General features: G+C 46.3%; 1 protein-coding gene across 1 annotated transcript in view; it reads left to right on the top strand.

Annotated features, from left to right (window-relative positions):
- Nucleotides 1-18,848, top strand: part of LOC311438935 (uncharacterized protein) — a 75,006-nt gene that overhangs the window by 13,101 nt on the left and 43,057 nt on the right. The window contains exons 10-14 of the mRNA XM_084524017.1: nt 717-1,435; nt 6,449-6,580; nt 9,272-9,379; nt 9,789-9,870; nt 9,974-10,053. Of these exons, the coding sequence (XP_084380143.1) occupies nt 9,867-9,870; nt 9,974-10,053 (84 nt within the window). The 5' untranslated portion in view covers nt 717-1,435; nt 6,449-6,580; nt 9,272-9,379; nt 9,789-9,866. The remainder of the gene's footprint in view (nt 1-716; nt 1,436-6,448; nt 6,581-9,271; nt 9,380-9,788; nt 9,871-9,973; nt 10,054-18,848) is intronic.

The raw sequence follows: 18,848 nt of genomic DNA, 5'->3' as shown, positions 1-18,848 counted from the left end.
TGGCCTCTTGCTTCCTGGGGTACATGCCTCACTTTGCACTGACTTGCAGAGAAAAATATGTGATGGCAGTTTGAAGGATTTGCATTGTGCTTTCCATCCTGCTACCAAGCCAGATGCTTTTCCCCTAGGCAGATCTCTCTCTCTCAATCTCTCTCTCTTTTTTTTTTTTTTTTTTAAGCCTCCCCAAGTTAAGACTTTTAAATGAATTCCTACTGGTAGTTTTCTCCCTTCTTTTGTGTTGTGCAAGGAGCTGGCACTGGGCTCAGGACTTGTAATCCACAGATGGTCTGATGGCCTGTGATCCAAAGCTTTATGAAGTAAGAGGGAGAAGGAAAGGCAGGGGGAATTTCTGTGTATTTGAGAGGGACAAGGATCTGCCCTAGCAGTGTACGATGTTGAAGCACATCTGCTTTTGTCTACAGTGAAGTACGTACACCACACCCCTTCATGGAGCTATAATGTTAATTAGAGCTGATAGGGAATTTCCCAATCTTTGATATACAGTGATTTTTGCAAGATGAATTTTCCAGCTGAAAACACATTAAAAGACTACAGGACTAGGGAAGGGAAGGGAAGGGAAGGGAAGGGAAGGGAAGGGAAGGGAAGGGAAGGGAAGGGAAGGGAAGGGAAGGGAAGGGAAGGGAAGGGAAGGGAAGGGAAGGGAAGGGAAGGGAAAAGACCATTTAATACATATCTAACCTTACTTTGTCATGCAGAAATCTGGCATCTGTTCTTATTGAGACCCCAAGGCTCCCTCACTGCAGAGGTAAGAGATGAGGGCTGCTGAAGGCTGACCACTACAGCTGACTGCTCCCTGTGGACTACAGAAGGTGGCTCGGCACCTGCCTCACTCTAATGGTTAAAGCTAAGTAGGTGAGTGCTCTAAGTGATGTGTCTGAGGTCAGGCAACAAGTCTGTGCACTCACACCTGCTGTTACAGATCGCTTGTTCCAGCTGAGAATTACTTCAGCCAGTTCGACCTCTCCAAAGCAGAGTTAATGTGCTCCTTGTCCTCATCATCAGTGCTTCCACCACCAGGAATGGAAGTGGAGGGAAATGGAGCCGAGATCGTGTAGCATGGTCATAACAGGAAAAAGGACTGAAACTGCATCCATTTCTGTCTTGCCTGTGACTTCTCAGCTGTCTGCGAGTAACTGGAGTGCTGCTGGGAATAGCAGGAATCTGACTGCCATCTCTGCTGTTCTCTGTCAAGATCAGGCAGCTCTGAAAGAAATTAGAAATGGATGTTATTGTGTTTGTTTCATCTTGCTGCCATAAGAGGCTGTTCCTCCCCTATGTCCCAGCTCCTGGCTGTCAGAGGGCCGGCTGCCATCTCGCTGCTTGTCTGGCATCTCGTTGCAGTTCAGCTTTGTATAGCTGGGAAGAAGAGGAGGGAGGAAGCAGCCCCTTTAGTGACACCTCCATAACGACAGGGGTAATATAATCTAAGAGAGGCAAAACATTAAGAAGTCTATTACGTGAGAAGTGTATGACATGATTACTGTAGTTCTTGTTACTTAGCCATAAGGAGCTCTAGACATTTCATGCATTTTGATTATAACTGCTACAGATGTTCATAACCTGCAAAACTGACCTTTTTGCAACTCTTTGACCTTTAACACATGCTTAGTGATGCAATCTTGGCAGCACCTTGATTTTCTTAGCATTTGGATGCCATAAAATTACAGAGCATCCCAGGCATCTCAAGAAAGTGTGTGTCTTAATTTATTCCAGCCTGGAGAATATTCTTAGATTGCTTTGCTAATCAGCCCTTCAAAAGATGTGTATCCTCCATGCTCCCCACCAGTTCTAATCCTTGGCTTGGTTAGGGATGCTTGTACGTTATTCAATTACATCAGTATTCCTTATCTTTTGGTGGATGGTGATAATGACTTTGCAAACCATTTAATTCTAATATTTCTCACATGAAAAAAGTCTCTGAAGTCTGGAAATAGTCTCCTTGGTGTTTTCTTAGTGTTTAAAAATAAGCCCAAATGATTATCTGTCCTGCAGATATCATTGCCTCCTGCTGCTTCTCCCATGTGTTTCTCCCATGTGTCCTTCCCTCCACCTGTGTGTTTGTTGTTAATCTTTGGCTTTCCTTCCACTTTCTAACCTCAGAGTGAAAGCCCTGCATAAGCTGTGAATACCAAGCCCTGCTTACATGCCTCTCAGCTCCTCATCTCCTTTCCTCCCTACTCTCTCCACCTGTTTTTACATGATGAGTGGGAATCTGGGCAGAGACACCCAGACTGCACCCAACATCTTGGCTCAGGAAAGGTGCAGAAGTTTAAATGAGGCTCAAATTTTGCATTCTTACCCGTTCAGGTTAGAGTTTTTTGGGGAACTAAAAGCAAGATCTTGATGGCTTCATACATAACCTGTGAATTTATTATAGTTAAAAGTATTCAGGGTACTGATCTGATTAGGTTGTCAGGACACAACAAAACAGGGAAAGCTCCTCTGTTGAAGAGCTGGATGGATGAATTCCTTCCATTTAATAAAATTTCCTATTGGCATTTGTGTGGTGTCAACTGAGTAACCTATACTGGTACAGGTGGGACCCTCCTGTCACCCTGTGGTACATAAACCTCCAGAAATCAGAAACTAAAGTGCCTCCAAGCTGAATGTCTTGAGAAGTCAGACCTTGGAAACTGGGCTTGTTCCCCTTGGCACTTTCTTTTTCTACCAGAAGTGACTCCATGTTACTGGGTCATATCCTAAGTTCTTCTCTGCCCCCCTACATGTGTTACCATGACAGGTCACCAAACAAACAGGAACTTAGACTTTTTTTTTAATCTCAACCTGCAGTTGTGAAGGCTTCAGGCAAGGTCACAGACAAAGAACTGAGGAAGGATTTTGCTGTTGAGGATCAGGTTGTGGTTGCTATCTTGACTAAATTAAACTAATCACTGTGCATGATGAGTTTATGTAAAATTAATGCTCTTAGTGCTTTATTGAGTGTTTTAATTGTTTCAGACCCTTTTCTGTGTGTTATCTTAGAAGTGCTTTACATCCCTGACTTTATCTACCTTTCTACAATGGTTGATGTGGCATTTGAGTGATGGGATCTTTGCACCAGTCTTCTGCTTTGGAAAATACATCAGACCAACCCAACCTCAGTTGCCCAGAGGCTGCTGCAGTGGAGGAAGTCTAATCTCAGGCCTCAGCAGTCTTTAGATAAATTCTTCTTCCAAGAAGACCATGTCAACATACTGCTATTTGCTGCAGAGCTAGCAGGAATCCCATGGCTTCTCGTTCAGAGGGCTCTCATGGGTCCATCTCCTCTTCCCTGCTTCTCTTGGCCTACCAGGTGGGATCCAACCCATAACCTCCATGATAACAGCAGACACCAAACACTGATGTAAGGGCAGAATGATTCTTTTTTTGTTTGTTTGTTTATTTTGAGCATTGCTTTAAGCACAATGTTGGCCAAAATAGAACTGATGGTAGAAGACCAAAGAGCTTATGCCTCTCCATGTGAAATGTTACTTCAATTTCCAGCTACTCCCTGCCCAGGGAAATTTTTATTTTTTTTTTTTTTTTGCACGTGGTGCAGCCACAGTGTGGCTGTGCATAGCTCCATTATTATCAAGATGGATTTATTACTGCTGAGAAATCTTTCTCCTATCTCATTTCCTGTCCTCCCCCTCCCAAAGTTCACTCTCCCCACCAAAGTGTGGAAGGATTCTGCTCGAAATCCATCAAATAGCAAGACATAAAACCTCAACATCTATAAATTTGGCAGACTGGTTGGCTGTTGCTTGCTTTAACTCCCAGTCTAGGCTTGGCATGGTGGACAGAAATGCCTGGTGCATCTCCAGAAATGCCTGGAGATATTTAGTCTTTTGGGGGCCAGCTATGGAGAGGCTCCACTCCTTGCATGCAAACCAGTTGCCAGGGAAAATGGAAGCCTTCATGTGAGGTCCATTGGCCTCAGTCATATCACATCTCTGAGAGGAGGTGGGAAAGGAAAAATGTTCAGCCAGAAGGAAGGGAAGCAGAGTTGCTGCAAATCCCTCCTCTGACTTCTTTGCTCAAATGCCCACGTGAGGTGATTCAGCTGCTTGCCTGAGGCCTACCGGTAGAGGACAATACCAGAAATAGATGAATTTTGAGGAAATATTAAAGGATATGGAAGGATATGCCTTGAGACAACCCGTAGACAGCAAGAGCCACCTGGTTATGCTAGGAAAGGGGCTCTCCATCTCCTACCATGGCCATGCCTGAATGGTGCAAGCATCTGGCTATCGCTTCCCTTGAGGACACCTAGAAGGCACACACTTTTGGGATCCTGGCAGCCTGCCTTGAAAGCTGCAAGAGTTCCAAAAGACTGCTCTGCCTTCAAGCCAGCTGAGACACGTCTCACAGGTGAGATGAATTTGTTCCTAACCACTATGGTGGAGAGAAGCAAAAGTACTCTAGAAACCCACAACACCGAAAGAACAATTACATTTCCATCCCAAGCACCCTAGCACAGGGTTTGTGGCTGGGGTCAGGCAAACAACAGCTACACAGGGTTAATGCTCCTGGGAGAGCTCTGGGCTGTCGTCTCAAGAAGGTTTTCTTCGAGTCTGCGCAGTTCTCCGTGCCCTGGTTACGCTCTGTTACGTTTTCAAACCTTCCCAGCTAGCAGCAGTATTTTTGGAACAGCATCCGTGAAATTATGGTCTTGCTTCACTGCACACACTTGGATGTAGCTGGTTATGGTTGCATCTCATCCCTAGCTCTTTAAATCCAGTGCCCTGCATTTAAGTACATTTCATTTATTAAAATTTCATGATTCATAACCCTTTCCTTTAAAAAAAATCTTTTTTTTTTTTTTTTTTTCCTTTTCTTTTTCTGAAGACCTGCTCTGCGGTTTAGTCTTTTTTTTTTTTTTTTTTTTTTTTTTTTTTTTTTAATAATTGTAATTCAGTATTTCAACTAATTCTCTTTTTAAAAGTAATATGTGCTAGTTATTTATGTGTGTACAGACCAGATTTGTGTGGGCTCGATGCTGACTGGCTGCATGTGTGTTTACAATAGCCCTTGTGTTATCCCAGACGGCAGCCTAAAAACACTTCCAAATTATTCCACATCAGAAGCAAAGAGGGTTTGGATAGACTCCTAGGGGAAAGTCTTGAAGTGTTGCCCAAACCTCAGTCCCAGTGCTGTAAGTCAGGCACGTGGCTGATATTTTATCCACCCAACTTGGACTTTTGCAAGCTGTTTCGTATGTGGAGGGAACAGGAACTTGGGAGCAATTTTAATCAGCAATTTCTTGGAGATGGGCTTCCCCCTTTCCTTTGTCCTCTTTCCTCTTGACACACGTGCGTGCACTCCGTCTGTCCATGTTTTCCTCAGAAATGATGGAAAGAATGTGCACATAAGCACAATGGTGAGGCTGTTCTGTAACAACCCCCCGCAGTGGGTAGGGACTGACCTGGTTCCAATTTATGCCTTTGGAGTGTTGCTGATTTTATGTGTAAAACGCTTGAATGGCTGTAGGTGGATGTGTGCTAGGGATTTCAAGTTCAACTCTGCCATTAAGGTTTGGTGTTTGTTGCTAATTTCGCTGTGGGCTGGAAAGTTCAAACCTGAATGGTGCTGTAATCACAAGCTGGTAATGCTCCAGAAAGTGTCCCAGGTTTTGTCCTCCTAAGTGTAATATTGGTAATGATCAAAGCTTTTAGACTGCAACTTCTGTGAAGGGGAAGTGAGTTTCTGAAGAACTGCTGCTCCTCGGGGTCCTCAGCCCTTGGGCAGGGATCTCCTGTCTGCCCTGGGACTGGGCAGCGCTGGATTTTCCAGGTCTGAACTTCCATGCTAATGCCCTAGGATGTGGTGTCCGGATACCAGATGCTTCCCAGACAAACTGAGCTCTGCAGCCTGGGGAAATCCCAGGAATGTGAGTCACCAGCTCTGTAGCTGTCTCTCTCTGCAGGTCAGCAGTGGCCAAGAATGCTGGGGGGGGGGGGGGGGGGGGGGGGTGATCCTACATCATTTGGACAAAACCAAAACCAAAGCAACAAAACACACATGCAAAACCAGTGTCTTGGTGTCTCAAAACCAAAGTCCTACGGTGAGATTTCAGTTCTAGAAATATCCACGTTCTCTGCATTTAAACTGAACTAAAGGTGACATTGTTTTCCAAAACTGTTGTCATTATTGTGGCTTGGAAACTCTGTGCTTGAGCCAGCTCTGATTGTGCTCTCTGAGTTACTCAAGGAATGGTACACTTTGCTATTGTAAAGAGTAAATATTGCTTTTTAAAATGTAATTTGAATCCTGTACACGCATTGATTTAGGAATGCAAAATGGTTTTATTACTATCTCATCTCAAAACCTTTTCCTTGACTGTCTGTTACTCTGAGTTGCAAAATGCATTACAGAAACACATCTGTCATGCTTTATAATGTGAGATAAGACATGCTATGGTTGTGCTCTCTCTATCCCTCCTCCCCAGAGCAATGCAGAAATCATATATATAATGTCAAGCCTGAAGTCAGGTGCATCGCTCTTTACCCATCTGAGTATTGGCTGAAGTATTGAAGAAGGACGTGCTTTGGACCAAGAGGAGTCTTTCTTACAGAAACTGGTAATTCTTTTAGTTGAACCTTGAGCAGGGATCGTTCTCCAAGGCTGAAAGAAAGAGCTGCGCTTCTTTACAGGTGGCACAGAAGTTCAGAAGAGGGGCACCTGGTAGGAGCATTTTGTCACTCATGGCAGCAAGAGTTTTTATTGCCAGGTCGAATATTTCACAACTGTTTAGCACTTGATTTTGCAGTTCTACCACTCTTTTAGTATTGGTTCATCACTTGACCCAGTACAGCCACAAGGACATTCAAGCAACAGCTTTCATTACAAGCCTTAAAGTGTCCTTTAAAGAAACCTTCTCCCCCAGAGGCTGATGCAGTCAGGATTCTGCAAAGTAAACTCTCAGAAGTTAAATTATTTTGGTAGGAGAAAACTGTAGTGATTGCCCACTCTGTTGCTGAGGCTCTGAGCATTTTGTCCACTTTGGGATACACATACTTATGGAGTCACCTCAAGGGAAAACAAACAAACAAACAAACAAAAAACAGGTATGGCTTACCCTGGCACAGCACAAGCAGAGCAGCCCACTAGATAGATCCTAAACCTTTGAGCTTGGAAGGAAATCAACAACTACTGGCTTGTTGTCTCCAGTTCCTAGACTCCCCAAGATTCACCGTATCCCATCTTTTTTCCCCGCACTGTGTGAACACATCACTCTAGAAGGAAATGTATTTGATGCTTATGATCACTTGATTCCAGGATCTGGAGCTTTCAGACTCTCGTCTTTTCCTCTGCAACTTTATAACAGAAATTCAGGAATCCCGCAATGCTGAGTGACCTTAAAGAGAAAAGCAATAATCGCTCTGGAGCGTGTGCCAATTCTTTCACTCATTAGGGCAATGAAGCTTTTATCACTCGTGCAGTAATGATGCATTTTTAGAGTATTTCACACCTACTTTAAATCTCAGTAAAGACCATGAAACTTCTTTGGTCATGGCCACATGGTATCTATTGTTAAGCAGACTGTTAAAATGAATCAACCTAGATTAAGCAGCCAAAATTACCACTTGCTATCACTACCCTGAATCCATTCCCTCAGAGAGAGCCCCATAAAGAGGCTGAACACTGATTAAACACTTCTCTGCCAAGCAGAGTCCAAAAAAAATCTGGCAAGAATTGCGTGCAGAAAGCTCAGAAAAAAATATATGTAAGAGACGTAAAGGGCTCGATGCATCAATCTGTTTGAATCCAAACCATCCCCTGCTGCAAAATCCTTCGTTAGAGATCCTTCCATCTGCCTGATGAGAGCTTCTGTATTCTGGCCCTGAATTTTCTTGCTCTCTCCCCAGTGGCATTATCTTGTGAGTTCATTATTATTGCTGGCTGTAATTCACACTCCAATACGCAGTGCTATTAGCAAAAAAAGAGAAAAAAACGCTCAGTACATGGCCTTGATTTGCCTCAGAGTTCAAAACAGAGGCTTAAACTCCTTGGAGGATGTGGCTGCCCAGGGCAGGGGTGCAGGCAGGAGGCTCAGCCCTCATGCCTTCAGATACTTGTGCTTTTAGATGACTTGCTGCCAGAGGAGGGCAAAGAGCATCTTTTTTTTTTTTTTTGTCACCTTTCCCACTGCCCCATTGCAACAGAAGCATCCTTAGAAGGTCCTTTTGGGCTGGGCAGGCTGGATCCTCGAGTGGGAGAGTGCTGCTTTGTGCTGGCCAGAATTCTGGCTCCACAGCCTCAAAATGAAGCTCATGGCTTGTGAAAAGCTGAAGGGTGAGTGGAAGTCCTGCCTACAGGGGAAAACAGCTTTGCACCTTCCACCACCAGGCTGTTTGTTCTTCAACCACGGGATACACTGAATTTGGACAATCTCTTAAGTCACCAAAGCCAGTTCTGAAAAAAATAAAAAAAACACTGCTTTAATTTTTCATTTTCTTCTTCTCTCCCCTGCCCTTCTCTCTCTCCATCTCTGAAAACCAGCACATGGAAAGTCTTAAGGGAGCAATCGTGGTTGTTCCCAATGAAGGACTGAATCCCTTGGTAATTACAGATGGAAAATCACAAAGTGGGAGTGCTGTCACTCAAACAGAAGGACGTTTCTGCCAAGACTTGGATTGTCTTGGAAGAAGGAGAGTGCTGTCAGGATCACAGGGTGCTGAGCTGCAAGCTTCAGGGGCCAGATCCCATGGCTGGAGGAAGCGGGTGCAATGTCCCTGCCTTCAGCAGAGCTCTGATTTATGTCGGCTGAGGACGTAGCTCCCGTGAAACTCTGCTGGGATCCTGAGAAATGTTGCTGGGTAAAGGCTTGCCTTTCAAAACACAGCAGACGATGTCTGAAAACCCAGCAATCTGTTTAATATCACGTATGGTTCCCCTCCACCAGTGCTGTGTAGTCTGGCCCTTCAGTCCAAGTGACATCTGTTCTGAATAGATGTTATTTTTTTTTTCCCTGTTGTTTTGTTAAAGGAATTTTTTTATTATTATTATTTTTTTTGTGCCTGGCTAGTTGAGGAGCCACTATCCCTGCTGAGGGATGTGCCGGGCAGCCCAAAGCTGAAGAAAAAGAGGGAAACCCCAAGTTGATCACGGACTACAGATCTGCCCTCTCTGTTTCTGTTTGCCTTTCAAATGAGCTCACAGTGACAGTGGGGAGGTGTAGACGGAGTGGGGTGTCTTTCTGAAGACAGAGTGCCTTGATAGTCTTTGAGAGATTTTTAATTCCTGCCAACATTTTGCCTCTGCTTGGTAGGTGAGATGCAAGTTGGACTCCAAAGAGGAAAAATACCTCCCTGAGTGGCAAATCCCAAGAGCCTGCTGTAGCTTTTTGCCAGAAGAAGCTGTAAGCAGAGATAAACAGGTTGCTGATAACAGATATCCTTATTTCCCAGATAAATGCCCGTTCTTTCTTAATTTCTTCCAAGCTCTGCCTCAATCTCTTGCATCCTTCAGAACTCGCTTTGCTAACAGCGTATCATTACCTCTGTTTTATCAGGTGGTGTTTTTATCTGCTAGCCCAGTCTTTTTCTTTCTCCTTGTCTGCACTTCTCCTCAAAAAAGACCTTGCCAAGTGTTTGAAACCCTGTGTCAATCACTAATATTTTCTGCAGATGAAAGGTAGAATAATTTGGATTCAAATGTGATTTCAGAACTTAGACATTTGTTTCCCAACCCAGGTTCAAAATAGGCATTAATTGAAGAGTGTTTCTTATACGTACTCTGTTAAACTAAAGTATAACTACTTTTTTTTTTTTTTTTTTTTTTTTCAGCAGAAATTTGAAATTATTGATAATGAGACTTCTGGACAATTTCATTTGAAATGCTGATACTTGAAAGACGTGAACAATATGGGTAAGGCTGACAATTTGATTTCAGATGCTTAGTTAGAAATTAATTGTGATTCTTGGAGGGGACTTATTTATCCCTACTTCTTTCTGGTTCCCTCCACCAACAGACTGTGTTGTCAGTGCTGATGGAAACCAACAAACATTATATCAAAGCCTCCTTCTTCTTCCCCTTGACATTGATTCTGGTGTAAGTCTGCTCCTGGCCCATCCCAGCCTGCTGTGTGTGCTGCTGCTGGCCCTTGCTCGGTGGAGATGCCCAGGCTTCCTTCTGAAAATGCTGCCACACAAAACCCAAAAAGTGTGCGGGTCCTATAGCTCCCTTGGAGTCAGCCAGCCTTGCATTTTCTGCAGCAAGCTAATGCCACACTGGTTTAAAAGCTGCAATGCTGGAAGGCAAACAAAGGAGAGGATTAGACCAAACTAGCTCCAGAGCACACATCGCACATACTAATGTCGTGCTGAAATAGGAGAAGGCTGCAAAAACACTGCCCGTGCTTCACTGCTTTCTGAAACCCTGCCTCCTTCTGCCCATCAGATAGGGTGTATTCCGCATTGCTAAAGGAACCAAGCTAACGAGATTATAGTTTATCGCTTTGGAAAATAAAACTGTACCACTGGAAGGATACAGCTTGTATAGGAATGGTGCTCAGCCATCTGTGTGATCACTGGACTCTCCTCCTGAGATTGTTTAGGGGAAAGCACTCAGCCTTGCCAGTGTTCCCACATAGACGGGTCTGCATCTCCAAGCAACAGCCCTGAGCCACTTGACAACCTGAATTTCATCTCAGCCAGGAGACGGCAGAAGAAAAGTCAGCCTTGGTGAGCAACAAATGTGCAAGATTCAAATTTGGTGTTCCAAATATCACACATCTTCTTGTATTGAACTGTCGGCATGGCTGGGTCTGGCTGCATGGCAGAAAATTTGTGTTATCCAGGATTTTCCCCAAAGGCTGCCATCATATTGCACCACCAGATGTGGGATGTCAGAGGTTGACAGGTTGCAGAGGGGAAAACCTCTGCGGTAGTCCTCAGTACTGATCCTGTGGACACCTGTAAGAAGAGCTGTGGAGTCCCCCTGCTTCTCCCCACCTCTGGAGCTGTTTCCCACCACTTTTTGTCCCTGCCTGTTTCAGTGCCTGTTTCTGCCGGTTTTAAAAAAGTAGTTTCACGGTTGCATTTTTTTATCTTTGTTCTGCATGAAATCCCCTGCTATGCAGAGCAGACAGTGCTGCTGGAGAGAGAGAGATCTCTGGAAAAAAAAGAGTATTTCCCCACTGCCGTCACTGCTGGGTAGTGCAGGGGCTATCTCAGCAGCCCTTAACTACTAGCTCAGCAGTAGTTCCAGTGCAGCAAGAGCAGTTGTTAGCACAACGTGCCTCTACGGTGGGCTTGGAGTGTGAGGATTTAACCAGCTGTGGTTTGTTTCCTTATTGATGCGCTACAGGTCTGGCTTATGGGGTCAGGGGATACAGCAGCACGCAGCATGTAGCCCCCTTCAGCCCTTCTGTGAGGAGGTTTTCCTTTCTGCCATCAGCAAAATTGGGTGAAAAGGGACTTGGGGACCCCAAAGAACCAAAGCCAGAGGCACCACGTATGGCACTGCTCCCAGCTGGCTGTCAGACAGCACGTGGGCTGGGGTTTCTGCGCTGGAAATTCCTGTCATTTATGGACTTTTGACTCAGTTATTTTTGGAAAAACATTAGCTCTAGCTTGGAGTCCTGCCTAACGACTCCTGCTGGAGCATTGGTAATGCTCTCTGTTTGGGGAATTTGGAGGCTTCCCTCTTGTGTGTAAGTTTTATTCATGGACCTGGTGCCAACCTAAGAGCTAATGGTGGTGCCAGTTTTCCATTAGAAAGCTCACCCTAATCCCCCCTTCTCTCTTTATCCAAACAAACCTGGTGTGCCACATTCCTGTTGTCTGGTGTTACAGCAGAGAAACAGCCCCGGAAAGTTTAAGTGTGATGTGGAAAGAAGCAAGATATGGGAGGGGAAACTCAGAGGTGTTCAGCTCTGGGAAAAGCCAGCAGTCTGGTGCAAATCTCCTGCTGCTGGCGATAGCAGTCCTGTTATTCCCTGGGGTCACAGTTTGAGGGCAAAAGCTCCCGGGAAGCTCCTGGAAAGTCCTGTTGGGTTTGAGGGTCAGAGGGCAGAGAGGAACGAGAGTAGCTCCGTTTGTCGCCAGCATCAAGTTCGGCAGAAAGGTCTTCTTGACGAAACCCTTCCCATTTTCTTAATGTTAAATGGTGCTTATCCTTTGCTGGAAACCCCTAGAAATTTATTCTTTTGGTTGAACCTCTGAAAGAGGGAGTCTTTTCTGAGACCAACCATAACTTTGTGCCTTGCAGACGCCCATGTGCTTGTTCTTTCCTCCAGAAAGAAGCTATGGATATTTATGATTATTTCTAATAGTTGTTTATTATTATTTTTATTTTTAAATTCGCAGTGTGCTAGTGCCAAGCTGTGAAGCCCTGGGAGGTAGCTTCCCCTTGGGGACTCTCCCAGTCTTCTCGCCCTCAGGTCAGGAGCAGTGTTTAAAATCCTGGAGTTTTCAACATGAATACCTGTGGGCCCTTTCTTTTCAGTTCACAGCTTTTAAAGCAGTGTCTTAGAAAGATTTTTTTTTCCCCATCTTCACAGAAAAAGACGAGTTTCTCACCTGCAAGTCGAGAACTAAAGATTTTAAGATACTCCAAGCACAAGTTTCAAAGCTGAGTGTTGAATTAAAGGGCTTTTCCTTCTCCTCTCCCCCATAGGTCTCAGATGAAGCACGTGGGATTTCTCAGCACATCTGAGGTTTCCGTGGTTTATCAGTGCCATCCCTCCTGCAAACACCACTGTCCTGCTTGAGGTCTGCACTGGGAGCTACGGAATGGCAGTAGGATTTGAGGATAAAATGGTGGGGAGGGGCTGAAACCAGGTCTCAGCTGGTGCAAAGCTCCGGAGCACCTTCCCTGCCCTCACTGGGGATCTGTCTGCAGGTGCCCACATTGGTTTGACCTGCTGTAAATGAAACCTGTGTCCCAAGAGCTGACTTTTGCCCCTGCGGACACCGTCCCACACCCCAGTAATGAATGGGAGGCTGCAGAGCGCCTGTCAGGGCAGAACTTGCCCTTCAGTGTCAATAACTTCTCCGACGGCCTATTTACGCTTTCATCTCCCGGCCCTTACTGCTGATTTATGCAGCTTGCGGAGCTGAGCGATGTGGCAGCTGCAGGGAGGAGGAGATGAGAACCAGAAACCCTGCAGGCTTCCTAGGAGCCGTATTCCCCAGCAATAAATCTCCAACGGAGGAAAGCCCGCCCTGATCCCCCATGCGTGCTCCCCTGTGCTGCTCCTGCCACGGGGACGGGACCCAACACCCAGATGCCGCTCTCCAAAAAGAGACGTGCCTCTTTGTTCCTCTCCTCCCCAGCTTTCCAGCGGGCTGGAGCCAACAACTGTTGGCTGGAAGACGCCGTCAGCTCGCCCGTCTCCTGCCGCATTCAGCTGTCAGCAGCTCCCACCAAGAGGCATTCTCCCTCCGTCACGCATGAGCACGCGCGTGTAGAGCTCCCCAGGCACGGGCCGGAGTGCATGGGGATCACAAAGGAGAAGAGACCACAAAGAAATGCCATCTCTGCCAAGCCAGAGATTCAGGGTACAAATTGCTGCCGATGGAGATGTGCTTCACCCCATGGAGCTCGTGGAGCTGGGCTGCGAATCTCACCCTGGGGGCTCCGGGATGTCTCCGGCACCACCATGGGATGCAGGAGATGTTTGCTCCTTATGTTGTGTGAGCGAGGGTGGTGGAAGCGGTGGGCAGGATGATTTAGGTGATTGCTGTCCCTAAAAGTGTGCTGCCTGTCACCCTCCTGGTGGTCCCTGGTGGATCACAGGATGGTGGGATGGAGCCCATCTCGCCATCTCCTCCCAGGACACTTCGGAACAGGGATGAGGTGCCTCATACACATCTATTTTCATTATTTAAATGAAACAGGAGGGCAGCAATAATGTTCTTTAATGGGGAAACACACCGACGGAGCACAGCAGAACTAACACCAAACACACCACTTGTTGCTGTGACCGTTCCTTTCCCATTCTCCTGAATTACCTACCAAGCATTTCCTAAATTTGCTTGCATGCTAAAATAACCGAGTAATGAACTTTTTTTTTTTTTTTCAAGGAAATGTATTTTTCTCTAAAGTGGAAGGCCTTCTCCCATTTGTGGTTTTCTTTATCAGATTACCAATTTGCTTTCCCAAAGGGATTACAAGCTGTATACCAGGATCTCTATGCAGGGGAGCAGATAAACAAATGAAACATGCAAATTGCTTGAATTTTCAGTGGGTTAAAATAAGCTGTAGTGAAAAAAAAATATATATATATATATAAATATATTTTAACAGGCTTCTTACTGAATGCACAGTCTGGCTTCTGGCATCTGAACTTTTAACATGGAAAGGAAAACTTACAGCTGTTAGCACAGAGGCTGGCAAAGTTTTCTCTCCTTTCTGCTGTTGTTACATCTCTCACCTCCTGGGTTAGGTTTGCTTGGGTCCTCACCCAATCTCCTGACACTTCCCCATGGCCTTCTCCAATCCTGCCCTGCAAATAGGAGAGGGTTTGTCTCAGGGCGCAAGAGTGGTTCTGTCCAAGCAGAAGGATGTCCTTACAGGAGGATGTTTCAAGCAGAACATCTCTGGAGAGTGTCCTAGGGAAGGTTTGCTCTCCTCCAATGGGAATTTTGGTGGTGCTGGTGAGAAGATGTGGGGTTTCATCTGCAGCCACCAAGTGTCACCTGCCAGGTTTGGTTTGTGGGGTTATACATGGCCCAAGAATGGCTTTGACAATGCTGGTGTGAGTCTCATGTGCACACAGCACTCATAAGACAACAGGGATAAAACCTTTTTCCCACTACAAACTTGCTATCCACATCCAAACCAGAGGTGGCATCTGTAGACATGGCTATGGATGGGGTGCAGATGGTCCACATCGTACCTCCTCCTTCTGGCTGCTGAAAATCACCAGAGGCCCCACTGGGACTGGGATTTAACACCTGCCTTGTGCTCAGGATTGCTCAGCTTGTGCCCTTCAGCTGTTCCTGCTCATGGTCTGTCCCCAGCAAACCCGTGCTTGGGGTGTGCACCTCCAGCAGCATAGGGTTGAAGACCCTGGAACACCCAGAAGAGACATAGGGCTTCCCCTAGGTATTCCTCAGCTTGGGCAAGGGAAGGAAACCCCATCTCCTGAGTCCCAAATCCAGGCTTTGGTGTCGGGGCTGTCCTTTTATAATAATCTATAGGCTCACTCTGTTCTTCTAGAGAAGACAGCTAGCGTGGTTTCAGTGCAGAAGTTGAAGTTTAGGGTTAAGAAACCAAGTGGAGTTAGCGCCCTGCTGATTTCTGACTCCTGAAGGCCCTCAGTCTATTAATTTCTGAGAAAAAAAAATAAAATAATGGAAGGTGGATTGAAATGAAGAAAAGTGGTGCAGTCCAGCCTGAGCCCCGTGCCTGAGGAGCTGGGGAAAACGCGTCCCATCTCTTGGTGTGATGCCACGAGGCAGGCAGAGCTCATCCATCAGGCTGAGGCACGCACCCCAGCCTTCTAATTAGTGAATATAACCAGGGGGTTTTGGAGCTTAAACTGGTTCTGACCTGTATTTTTTTAATTAAGGCATTTTTTAATATAACCCCTGCTTTGGGTCATCTGATAATACTGATCTGGATGTAATGCCTAACCTTCTTAACCCAAGACTGTTGCTTCTGCACTTTAATGCCAGCCTCACAGAAACATTACCCCGTAAATTAGACGCCAGGTACTTGGAGGAGCAGGGCCAGCTGCGCATTATAATGCTTTTAACGAATAATTGGATGGGCCCTGACGATGGGCTCCCAGCTGACGGTCTGAGGCCTCCTATAAAAGCACAAAATGCTTATGTTTCCCTTGTTAATGCTGCTTCATTCCCACTTGGTCTGCTTGCCAGGAGGTCAGAAGGGGGTCCTGGCTTCCCCTTGGGAATCCCATGCATGAAGGCAGCTTGCACCAAGTAAGGTCAGTGCATGCGGGGACCATCCCCAATCTTTGCTCTCAGCCAGCGTCTCAAATGCCCTCATGGTCACCTATTCCCCTGGTTTCTAGGAAATCCATGGGGAATTGGGGTTTTCTGTGTGTCTGGTTTTGGCTGCACAAAGTCCCTGAGGCACCAGGCGTGGCGAGGCTGAGCTCAGATATTTGATAAGCTTTGCCTGCACAAAAGCCTGGTGGAGGAGATCCTTGTTCCTATTAACAGACAAAGCAATCGATGAAGTCAGGGGATTAACAAAACAAAACTGAGCACTGTATGGTTTTATGGGAGCCTTTTTATGGGTCTTTACTTATCCTGTGTTATTCTGTGCGTAGCAGAATCGCAGGGAGAAATGCTAATTCAGTGTTTTATATAGGGGAAACAGCATGCTAAGTGCATTCCTTAAGTCTGTCCAGAAACCACCTCCTGCAAAAATTCATGAAAAGCACATGTAATGCCTTGTCAAGCTTGGCTCTTTTATCTGGGATAGCTAAAATATTTTCTCTAGAGGAAGAAAGGTTGCAGGCTGCCTTTCTTGTTTGCCTCTTTCTGGATAAAGATCTCCCGAAGGTGGGAAAAATGCTTTCTTGCATCTGAGAGGCACCCTCGGTGCCCAGTGGTACCAGGGGATTATAAATGGTCTCTGGGGCTGCGTTTCATTTCGCTGTCACTTGTGAGCAGGCTGCTGGTGCTGGGGGTTGTTTCTTGCCCACGGGTTCTTGTAGCATTCTCAGGAGTGGCCAGCATGGTGTAACGAGGCAGAGAAAAATTTCCTTGACATCTTAAAAAAAAAAAATTTATAATTGAATGAAAGAGCCTCAACACTCCAAATCATTCCCACCAGCTCTCCAAAGCACAGCGGTTCAAAGATTCGTGGCTCAATTTACCACCTATCTGACAGAGGCAGGGGCGTTTATGACACATTCTCTGCATTCCCTTGCTGGAAGTGCCGTAAAATTGGACTTTTCCCCTTGTATGCGATGCAGAGAATGACTCACATCTGGAAAATTTACCTTACAGCTCAGTGCTGAGCTCTCCTTACAGCAGCTTACCTAAAGGAAAGCTCAGGCACGGCCGGATCCCTGTGTACAGCTGCTCTGAGGGTGTGAGTGTGCAAATGAGCTGTGGTGTAATTAGGGTTAGTTCAAGGCAGGGTAACAGCAAAAAACAGAAAGATGTGGGCTTTTGTGGGGGCTCTGCAGGCTCTAGCAAGGGAGAACTGGCAAAAAAAAAAAAAAAAAAAGACATTAGGTGATGCTGAGGGGTCCTGGTTGTGGTTATCCGTGCCCAGCACGGCTGGGTGAAAGCTGTTTGTGACTGCAGCCCAGCCAGCTACAGGGATGTCGAGCTGAAGGCACAATGTCTCCATTGGGTTGGTGCTTTTTAAGGATGAGAGGTTTATCTATTAGAGTGGATGTCCAAAGGGTCTCGTGCATTTGTTCTCAGCTTTCTCTCAGGTTTGTGTCTGTCATGCGGAGGTGGATTCCAAGTTATTGGACTCGATGTAGGAATTTCTGGGTGAAAAGCATGACCTGCCCTAACGCAAGGGGCCAGGCTGGGTGTTTCTAATGATTTCTTCCTGCTTCCAAAGCTTCTGATTAACTCCGTGTCCTTTCCCACAAGCTGCGAGCCAGGCCCAGGGGGTGACATTCCATGCGACTCACTGGTTAATTCCACCTTCGTTCCTGCATGCCGCTTAATTGTGTGGTCTTAATTGGCCCTGATGCTTTGCACTGGCCTCACTGTGTAGAAAGAGGAATCTCTCCTTTCCCAAACATCTTCTCTCAAGCCAGCAGCCCCAGCTTCCCATCAAACCTGCCCCTATACACAGCATGACTGCTCTTCTACCTCCAGTGTAGGTGCTCCTGTGCCTCCTGATGCTGTAGGAGGGTGTCACAACTCGTTGTGTCACGTTGGGGGATGTGGCGGAGCAGTACGAGCTGATCTGATGCGGCAGCGGCTGGCTTGAAATGAAAGAAAAAGGTTCTCTGTGCACCAAAGAGCACATCTGTTTTGTGGCACAACTCAAATTAACTTGGGGGGAATTTGCTGTATCTCAGGTGTCTTCCACGGTGACATGCCATGTAGAAATGCAGCCGTGGAAAGCCTTTTATGAAAGTTCATCAACCAGAGAGGTTTGAAATTGCTTTTTTTTTTTTTTTTTTTATAATAGAAAAATTCTGATGGCAATTTCCTACACTTGGCTGATTCTGCCAAATCTGTGTTTGTGCTGATTGCGGTTTTAAGAACAGGAATTGCAGGGCTGTGTGTCTCTCTGATGTCACACGTTGGGACCTGCTGGAGGCTACAGAGGGGACTGACAGTGCTACAACATGAGCTGAACTGCACAAACCAGGAGCTGGGCAGGAGGATCTCCTGGGGAATTAAAAGCTTAATCCCCGAGGATGTGGCTCAGGGGTCATTTCCAAGGCAAGGAGGCACGAGGCGGCTGCTGCTTGGGTTGCAGAGATGTCTTTAAGCCTGTTCCAGATGGCAGCCCGGCCTCACAAAGTTCACCATCTCCCTTGCAAAGACAAACCTGGAGGGAATAAGGGTCTGGTGGGTGCCTGGAGGAGAGGGTTTCACCCCTTAAACCATGGCCTGGGTTCCCCTAGCTGTCACCAGGTACTTTGCTGAAATCACTCCAGCACATCCCCTATGTCAAAGGGCAATAAATAGCTTTCCAAGTACTGTTTTTTCCCCTCCTCTTCATCAGAAGTATGTCTCTTGTGTGGCTTAAGTGTGGAAAACAGGTTTTGAGCCTCCCCGAGGTCTGCAGAGATTGCAACACCCAGCAAATCCTCCCTGCAGGGAGTTGGGGTAGAGCGAGTGACGCTTGTCCTCCCGTGCCTCAGTTTCCCCACTTGCTGCAATGACACGGGGGGGGGAGGTCACCCCATTCACTAACACCCAGTTTTCTTATCAAGCCCTGCGTGG

The sequence above is a fragment of the Aythya ferina genome (assembly GCF_964211825.1).
Source record: "Aythya ferina genome assembly, chromosome: 6".
Classification (NCBI taxonomy): domain Eukaryota; kingdom Metazoa; phylum Chordata; class Aves; order Anseriformes; family Anatidae; genus Aythya; species Aythya ferina.
Note: the sequence above shows the minus strand (reverse complement) of the source record. Positions and strands in the feature narration are given on the sequence as shown.